Raw genomic sequence first — 9,047 nt, 5'->3', positions numbered from 1 at the left:
CCGCTGACGCTGTCCCTTGGGACCCGCAGGTCCCCGTCCCCTGCCCGGAGATGGAGCTCGACTCCTACCACCACTACTTCTACGACCACGACTCGGAGGAGGACTTCTACCGCTCCACGGCGCCCAGCGAGGACATCTGGAAGAAGTTCGAGCTGGTGCCCACGCCCCCCACGTCGCCCGCCTGCGGCCCGGCGGACAAAGCCTGTTGCTCAGGCGCGGCGGGGGAGCGAGGGGACTGGCTGCCCGGCTGCTGCCTGGCCGGGGAAGAGCCCGGCGAGATCTTCGCCAACCTAAGCGCCTTCGTCCTGCAGGACTGCATGTGGAGCGGCTTCTCGGCCCGCGAGCGGCTGGAGAAAGCCAGGAGCGAGAAACTTTCTGTGCCCGGGGTGCCCAGGCTCGCCCCGCACAAGCCCTCCTTCGCCCAGGACCTGGGCTTCGGCCACGCCGCCACGGAGTGCGTGGACCCCGCCGCCGTCTTCCCTTGCCCCCTGGCCGAGAGCAAGATCCCCGCCTCCTCGGGATCGGAGAGCCAGAGCGACTCGGGTAAGGGATCTGCCCGCACGCCCGGGCCTGGGGCATCGCCTGGGGAAGCCGGGGGGCCGTGCGGGATCACCCACGCCTGGTGCTGGGATGTGGTCCCCCGGAAGCAGCTGCCTTTTGTTGTGGTGCGGGGCTGGCTGTAGTGCCAGGAGCCAGAACAAAGGGGAGGCGAGGTGGGACGGTGGGGGATCTCTGCGGAGGATGCAGGGCAGCTGATCGGACCAGCTCCCTCTGATCTGCAGCTGGGGGCTGGCCGAGGAGCATCCACGGCCAGGACAAAAGGGCCTCTGGGCCCTGCAGGTGACAGGCAGTTGTTCGGGGGGCCTCCCCTGTTGGGGTGGGGTGGAAACTCCCGAGTTAGGCAGCTAAGATTTATTAAGTGGGCTCCGTCTGCAAAGAGATGGTGCCCCCCCTGCCTTGCAACAGCCAGGCTGCTACACGCCTGATACACTGACGTGAAGGCGGTTGACAGTGATTTGAGCAGAGCGGTGTCTCACTGTGCTGAGCAGAAATATTTCCACCCCGGGAAGAGCAAATCCGAGCCTGAACTCTGGGGTGGGGGGGGGAGTTAAGATGTGGCATTTTTAATTCTTAAAACCTGCACTTCAAGTAGTCCCTGCATTGCAGACACCGTCCCCCGTCTCACTTCTCTCAAATCATCCCAAACCGCCTCACTTAGAAGGAAACCCAGCAAGGCTGCGGCCGTGCCTGTTCCCAATGCACCTAAATTCCAGACGGGATTTGAATTCCCATCCCCTGAACAGCAAGAGTTGTTGGTGAAAGTGCTCACACTCACCCCCCCCCCCAACCTTATTAATGAGCCTCGTTGAGATGAGTCAGTGATGAGTAACTGTTGCTTATGACTCATTGTAGGAATGAGTGTGGTTGGACACAGGTACCTTTTAGGGCTGAGGTTTAATTCCATTAAGAGACCCAGGAGCTATAAGCAGGGCTCAGGCCCTCCAATGTTTAATCTCCATTAGCAGCGGGGAGACGTGTGTTGATCGCATCTCCTAATCTGGCTGCTTTGCTGACCTGCGCTTTACCTGCTCTGAATCCGGGGCTCCGGCGGAGTGGACCGTGCTGGCCACATGGTCCCAGAACAAAAAGCAACAGATTGCAAACAATAAGAAGGGGGCCTCGGTGACTGATGGCCACCTTGGCCAATGAGGGCTGGAGAAATCGGCTACAACAACATTCCAAACACTGCCAAAGCGGCCAATGGCAACCTGCCTGGGAGGAGGGGCCCAGCCAGCCCGACTTTTATTAATGAGGAAATGATACTATTGTCCGCACAATGGAAGTTTGTGACAAAAGAAAGAGCATGAAAATTGCAGGATGCAAAGCGACCAGGAAATGGCTTGGAGCCAGCAGCTGAGGGGGGGAGGAACGACGGGGAAGGAACGGGGTGTGAACAAAAACAACCAGACCTAGTCCTGAGCTGAAGATTTTGATGCGAGGCTGGAGCCAAGAAACGGTGGGGATCGATGGACCAAATAGCGCATGAACTGGGAAGCCTAACTTCTGGTCGTAAGGGATGGGAAGCTAACTCGAGAGACCTGGGTCCTCTGTTCTGCTCTGTCACAGTTTGACTTAATGTAGTAGCTTGCCAAGCAATCCCAAAGCGTAGGGAACAAGCCAGCTTCCCTGCCCGCCAGCGTGGTCTCGTACTGTTTGCGAGTCTGAAGCTGGGCATGGCTCTGGGCTGCAGTGTCTCCAAGCCCCTCAAACGGAGAGGGTTCAAAATCCTTTACTAAGGCAGGTCTTATTGGGCAAAAAGGGGTCCCTTGAGCAAAACGGTGTTAGAAGAGCATAGCTCACAGCATTTCGGCTTTCTTCTGGGTGTTATAACCTGCTGATTAAAGGGCGAGCGGCTGTGGGAAGTGTCTGGTTGTGAAAGCAGAATAGCTGCCGCTCCAGCTGGAGCGGGGTTTTCAAGAGTTCGGTGGGTTCCTCTTTGTGCACAGCTGCGATAACCTTTTTCCCTCAAGACTTTTGCTTTCAGACTGAACTTGTTGAAGGGGTTGGTGGTGAGGGGGGAGCAGGGCTGTAAAATGGCTGGATGGCTTTGAGGTTCATTGAACCTGATGGCCAAATGCCTTTAAAGGGACCCCTTTCTCTCCTCCCTCCCCCACTGGGAGTGACGGGAGGGCTGTCCCCCTTCTCTGTCTCTGGCAATTTGTAGCTGAATGGGGAGTGGAGAATACCAGGGTGGGGGCATGAATAGGATTTATAACTTGTAAAAAGTAACAAGTCGCTGAAGTGGGAGGCTGCAGTGAGCAGGAACAAAGGGCAGCTCTGCCCACAGATCCCTCATTTACAATTCCAATAGGCCATAAAAGGGCCGACGGGGGAAGAGCTTTATGGCTGAACCCTGTCCCAGGCCACTCTTGTTCCCCGTCTTTCTGTGGGGGCAGGGGGTGCAGGAATGTCGTGCCTGTGGGTCCTTTGTTCTTAAGGAGTTGCCCAGGGCGGGTAAGGGAAATCTCAGTAAATCCCCCTCCCTCCCATTCCAGGGACACAGGAACATGAAAGCAATGGAGAGAAATCTCATTCCTATGACTGGGATTAGTTGATGTGGGGAGAAAGCTATTGAAATCATCTAGTCCCTCGTGCTGCTGCAGAATTGGGCTGTGTGATGCCTTGGGATAGGTGCATGATGGACAGATCTGAGCCATCTGGGTGGCCGGACACACGGATGGCCTGGAGGTCCTTATACCAACAGCATGTGACGGCCGTGTTGGGGGCGCTTGGTTGTGCTGCTCTAATAGTGCAAGGCTGAGGCTGGCTGGGAGGCATGGGGAAGCGGTGCCCGAGTGACAGGTGGTTTTGCTTGTGTCTGTTTTGGACAGAAGGGGAGGAGATCGACGTGGTGACGGTGGAGAAGAGGCAGTCGCTCAGCCTGAGGAAGCCAGTCACCATCACCGTGCGGGCAGACCCCCTGGACCCCTGCATGAAACACTTCCACATCTCCATCCATCAGCAGCAGCACAACTACGCCGCCCGCTCCCCGCCAGACCCCTGCTCCCAGGAGGAGGCAGAGAAGGACATCAAGGTAGAGCCTGCGAGCTCCCCGGAGGAAGCCGCGGAGAGCTCGTCGCCTGAGCCCTGCCTGCTGAAAACCAGCGGCAGCGCCCCGAACTCTGACAGCGAGGACATGGCCAAGCGGAAAAACCATAACTACTTGGAACGGAAGAGGCGCAACGATCTCCGCTCGCGCTTCCTGGCCCTGAGGGACCAGGTCCCCGGGCTGGCGAACTGTCCCAAGACCCCCAAAGTGGTGATCCTGAGCAAGGCCTCGGAGTACCTGCAGTCGCTGGTGAGCGCCGAGCGGAGGCTGGCCGCAGAGAAGAGGCAGCTGAAAGCGAGGCAGCAGCAGCTGCTGAAGCGCATCTCCCAGCTCGAGGGGCACTAGCTACCAAAAAGACTTGACGCCTTGTGTCCAATACCTATTTTGCACATCTTTGTTTTTTGGGGTTATCGGGAACCTCCTGAACTACAGATCCCAGAATGCACTGCAGCCGGTGCACACAAATATGGCTGGCATTCTAGGATGCTGGAAGGACGGGTTCCCTCCCCTGCATCCCCCTCGTCCGAGCGGTCTCGGGCTCCCCCCAGAACAGAGCGGGGGGTTGCTAGCTGTGGACCCGGGCCAGGGCTCTGCCTTGGGGGATGCTGGGCTTGTTGTCGCTGGATGTGGCAGGTTCTGGAGCTTGTACAACCCTGAAACGGGCCGTGTAGTTTTTGGGGTGCCCATCTTGAGGCGCCTGTGTCCGGACTCCTAGAGGTTCCCAGCCCCTGGTGGGAGTCCAGGGGCTGCTTCAGCCCCTCTGAACATCAGGCCTCAGCTACCCCAAGGTGGGCACTTGAGAACAGAGGCTCCTTCTCAAAACTTCAGGCCCCCCACTGCGAGGTGGCTGGAGCGTGACCCGTTCCTGCAAGAATCCAGCCGGCAGGACGGACTCACCTTCTCGCTCTCCCGCGCCTACTTGGCTGGCGGAGCCGGGTAGCAGATACGCGGGTCCCGATTTTAGCCCAGTCCATGGACCGTCTCCTTCCGTTTGACTGCCCTGCCTCTCTTCCCGTGAGCTGTCGCCAACTATCCAGCCATGGCCCACAGTGCCCAGTATCCTCTTCGGCATCGTTGGCAACCAAGGCCATGTTCCTACTGGGTCCTGCCAAGCCTAATCCCTACATCAGGGTACTTGGATCCTGAATCCGAGGGGCACTCCGATCCAGTGCCTTGGTTTGGGTCCATCTCTGTCTTTACATGGTGACAGATGGGGAATGCTTTTAGTCCAGGGTTGTTCTTAAATATCCTCTCGTCCCTCCCCAGAGGGAGAGTTGAGCTCCCAACACTGGAGAAGCCCTGAGACCAGCTTGGATGGACTATACCTCACTTTCTTACCACTTTACACAGTAGCTTGTTTGGGATTTTTTTTTTTTTTTGTGTTCTAGATCCTGCTGCTGTAACTGCCTGAGTCTTATACTGGAAGACATTTTTATACTGTATTTTTGTACCACTTTTGGGAGAAGTATTGTTAAAGATTTGTCTCTCTCTTTTTTTTTTTTTTTTTTTAATATAAGCCTTTGTTCTGGGGCGGGTGGGGTGGTTCCCTTCTGTCAGGGGGCGTGGGTCGTCATTCTTGCTGCACTTTTGGGGACATCGTGGAGGATGGGCCGTTCTGCTTGCCCTTTGGAGCTCGCTGTGTCTGGGTCCTGGCTCTTTACACAACACAGTTAACAAGTGCAAGGGTTTTTCCTCTTCACTGAAAGAGTGGAGGGGAGAAACTCCCTGCATTTTTCAGCCTTCAAGTATCACTCCTTCTCTCTCCCAAAAAAACCAAAACCCAATACTTAAGGGAGGTGTTTAAGATCCCAGATGAAGCCCTTTGCTCGTGAGAAGGGGCTGAGCGAACTCTTGCCTGGGCACGAGGTTTAAGAGCCAGGGGGAGAGGACAAGAGGCTGTCCTTGGGGTCTGCTCCGCGGCTGAAGCATGTAGGGCCGCAGCAGTGGCGTACGGCTGCCCGGCTCCCAACTGACCTACTGAGAAGCGTTAGAGTTAACACTGTGGTCGGATTTAGCACTTTCTTCGTTACCTCACACTTCATGAATAAATAAGGTACAAAGACAGACTCGGTTGGCTTTTTCCATGTCGCGGGGATGTGGGCATCTGTTGCCAGGGGGGCGGCTGCTGGCTTGCCTACCAGGGCACCGTGCGGTGGCTTGCTCGCTGCTTTTCGAGTCGCCCGTGGGCCGAGGGAGGGAAGGGATCCAGCTGGCTCGGCGCTACAGGAGGAGGCGAGCTGAGCCGGTAGCAAAGCTGAGGGTGCCTGCTCTTGGTCAAAGGGGAAGCACTCTCGCCTCTTGCTGCTGGAGAAAGGTCTTCATCTCCCTACTGCGAGGCCTTGTCTTGAGAGGAGCTGGGGCCCAGGGCTTTGCCATTCAGCTCTCAAGAGGCAGATTCAAAGGCACAGCCCTGACACCAGCCCTATTCCAGAGGGATCCTATCGCATTGCAGTCGCCGGTGGCATTTATCAGACTGATCCAAGCCCAGCGAACGATCAGAGCCTGAAAAAGCCCTGGGGTGGAGAATGGGCGAGGAGGGCTGACTCCAAGGGTGCTGCGCTTCCCGCAAGCAGTCGGGTGTATTGCTCCAGGCAATGCCAAGCCTCCGTGCCCCTCGGTGCTGGCTTCAGACATGGACCAGTCACGGCGGCGGGTCCTGGGAAAGAGATCACCTGGATCGTTTTCTTTTAAGTGGCTTCTGGAGGAGGGGCAGAAAGCTGGGTTCCTCTTTGCTGAGAGCCTCACTGTAATTTTAAACTCTCCTAATGGTGCCACAGAACAGTCAGCATGTGGAATTCGCTGCCCCAGGAGGTCATCGAGATGAATATGATGATGAATTGTCAGTAACTCTAGAGGGAAACTGAGATCAGGGGAATGAAACTGCTTGCTTTAGAGGTCACTAGGGAATTCCCTAGCCCCCTGCATGCAGAGGGGATGAAATTATATATAATTTCCCCCTGACTTCCATTGGAAGCACTTGGTTTTAAATGGAACTTGAGGCAAATGCATCATGTACTAAGTGCAATGGCGTGCAGGAGTGAGGCATTGTGTTACCGCTCAGACAAAGCATAGCATAGGGCTAGCGGGCTATTTCAAGGCAGGTTTAGTCAACGGGTTGAAAAAATATCTTTAAGCACCATTCAGCAAGAAGCTTACGATGCAGTGTGTTCCCTTCAGCCCCAGCAACGGCTCCCCCTTGCCCTGTGTGTGTTGCATCACATGATGTCAAAGCTTTTTCCAGTCATTACAGTTAAGCTTTCCCAGCACTGCTGAGAGGTAGAAAAGTGTTGCCTTTAATCCTGCCGTCTCGGAGGCAGAGAGCTGGTGACTGGCTGAGGGTCTCACAGCAAAGTAGAAATTGGACCCAGATGTGCTGATGCCCAGTCCCATGCTCTGACACCTATAGGCAATGCTGGCTTTGAAACTATGATAAAGCATCTAAATAAGTGCAAGACTCCTGGATGTATTCCCATGGAATCGTAGAAAATGAGGATTGGAGGGACCTCAGGAGGTCGCACCTAGTCCAACCCCCTGCTCAAAGCAGGACCAGCCCCAGCTGCATCATCCCAGCCATGGCTTTGTTTAGGTGGGTTTTGAAAACCTCCAGGGATGGAGATCCTACCACCTCTCTGGTGCTTCACCACCCTCCTGAAGAGAGAGTTATTCCTAATATCCAACCTCAACTTCCCTTACTTTTGTATAAGAGCATTCAGAAGGAGCAATAGAAGTACTCGTGTGCAGTGGTGCTGGCCCCTCTCAGTCTTCTGTTGCTGGCATATAATACATCTCTCAAAGGATGGCAAGGGAAAGACAAATGAGGGTTATTTATTTTTGAAGTACTGCAGTGATTTAGCTGAAATCCCACAGAAAAGCCGTGGGATTTGTGTTGTCAAGTCGCTCAGATGCCTTTGGAAACCCCCTTTTCTCTGTTCAGTTTATGGTGGCTGGATGTGGGATAGCAGGTTAGGAAGAGAGCATCTCCGTGTGTGACTGCTGTGGGCTGCAGAGATGTAGGACTGGAGCAGTTAGCTGACACTGAAAGGTATCAGAACTGGCAGGCGGGTTTGCTTTCAAGCCACAGTGCAAAAAACCATCTAGGAAAGCACGAGACGCCGTGCTATTATGGCTTGATAAACGTGCCCGCTTAGAAAGAGAATAGCTAAGCTACCTCTGGCAAGGGAGAAATCTGAGAGTACATTAGGTTTCTGGAAAATGCTCAGATGTCAAATTGAAACCTGCTTGGAGGGGATGGCTAATGGTGTGATAGGGTGTGGGAACACACTAGCTGGAGCCAGGAGTTAAAATACAGCAGGATGAACTACCCAGCACAGACAACATGCCCTGTGCGACAGATAAGCTCTCCCCCAAACAAAAGCTGTCATGATTATTCTGAGCATATGTTAAAGATCCCAGGATGGTTTTATAAGGTTGGTGTTTTGTGCTGATAAAGGAGCTTGACAGGGGTCATGCTTTTCTTCTCCCTTTCAGGAAAGGGGAAAGCTGCTTAACAATAAAGGTAGCTTAAAGGCCCTTTAAAACAAACTCTGTCATTTGTCTGGCAGGGCCCAGCGTGGATCACAAGCAGTTTGGAATCAAATTGCTTTCAAAACTGATGTTAAAACTGATGTGGGCATCACGCCCGCCCTTGATTTTTTTTTTTTTGGCCTATCTTCTGCAGCTTTCACGACTCAGGCTTTCTTATCCTTTTAACTTCTCCCTTCTGTTACTACCTTTAAGGATCCCTGGAGCCAAAGGGGCTGCACAGGGGAACTGCAGCAGCCGACTGCATTGCAACAAATTGCCGAATTCACGGGGCGGAGAAATGGAGACGACCGGTTTCCCCGTTCTGGTTGTCAGTACGCGGGTTTGCAGGGGTTAGCCCTAACAATGGCAGCGAAACCTATTTTTTCAGACAAAAGCCTGCCGCCTTTCCCACGACGGCTGTGCCGTTTGTACCCAGCCTTTCACGAGCCAGGCTGCCAGGCCTGTTTTAATCTTCCCATCCCACCCTGCTCTGGGACCATCGTTTCGCCTGTGCAGAAATCCACGCGTGGGGGGCCTGGCCTGCGGGCGAGTCACCAGCAGCCTGGCATCGCTCCCCTCGGCCTCGCGCCAGGGTCGGTACATTTGTATGACAGTTTTGCAAGCCCGGCTGTAATCGTGGCTCCTCCAATGACAGCTCTCCTGCCCCATGCTGGCTTTGGGGGGGATCCTACCTCTCCCTGTTGCTATGGCAAAAGATGTCTGTTGCTAGGGGAAGAGCCATTCCCCCCTTCCCTGCTCGGGTTGGTTGCTGGGGGAGCAGTCGCGGAAACCCTTCTGTTGCCGTGGGGACAGCCTCCTCCCGTGGTCCCCTTGGCAACAGCCTCCCCATCCCTTTCTCCCTGTTGCTAAGGGAACAGTCTCCCACTCCCCAGCTCTCCCCGTTGCCGGGGGG

At 54.9% G+C, this 9,047-nt stretch overlaps 1 protein-coding gene across 2 annotated transcripts in view; it reads left to right on the top strand.

Annotated features, from left to right (window-relative positions):
* The window catches only part of MYCL (v-myc avian myelocytomatosis viral oncogene lung carcinoma derived homolog), a 5,870-nt gene extending 196 nt beyond the window's left edge, over positions 1 to 5,674 (top strand). Inside the window, exons 2-3 of one of the 2 annotated variants that reach the window (XM_019547583.1) lie at positions 31 to 543; positions 3,393 to 5,674. In XM_019547583.1, the coding sequence (XP_019403128.1) occupies positions 51 to 543; positions 3,393 to 3,955 (1,056 nt within the window). In that variant the 5' untranslated portion in view covers positions 31 to 50 and the 3' untranslated portion in view covers positions 3,956 to 5,674. Of the gene's footprint in view, positions 1 to 6; positions 544 to 3,392 lie in introns of those variants that run through there. The other variant, XM_019547582.1, reaches the window with a different exon arrangement.
* The last annotated feature ends 3,373 nt before the right edge of the window (positions 5,675 to 9,047 follow it).

Source organism: Crocodylus porosus, unplaced genomic scaffold (assembly GCF_001723895.1).
Source record: "Crocodylus porosus isolate Cpor-Errol unplaced genomic scaffold, CroPor_comp1, whole genome shotgun sequence".
In the NCBI taxonomy this organism is placed as follows: Eukaryota; Metazoa; Chordata; order Crocodylia; family Crocodylidae; genus Crocodylus; species Crocodylus porosus.
Note: the sequence above shows the minus strand (reverse complement) of the source record. Positions and strands in the feature narration are given on the sequence as shown.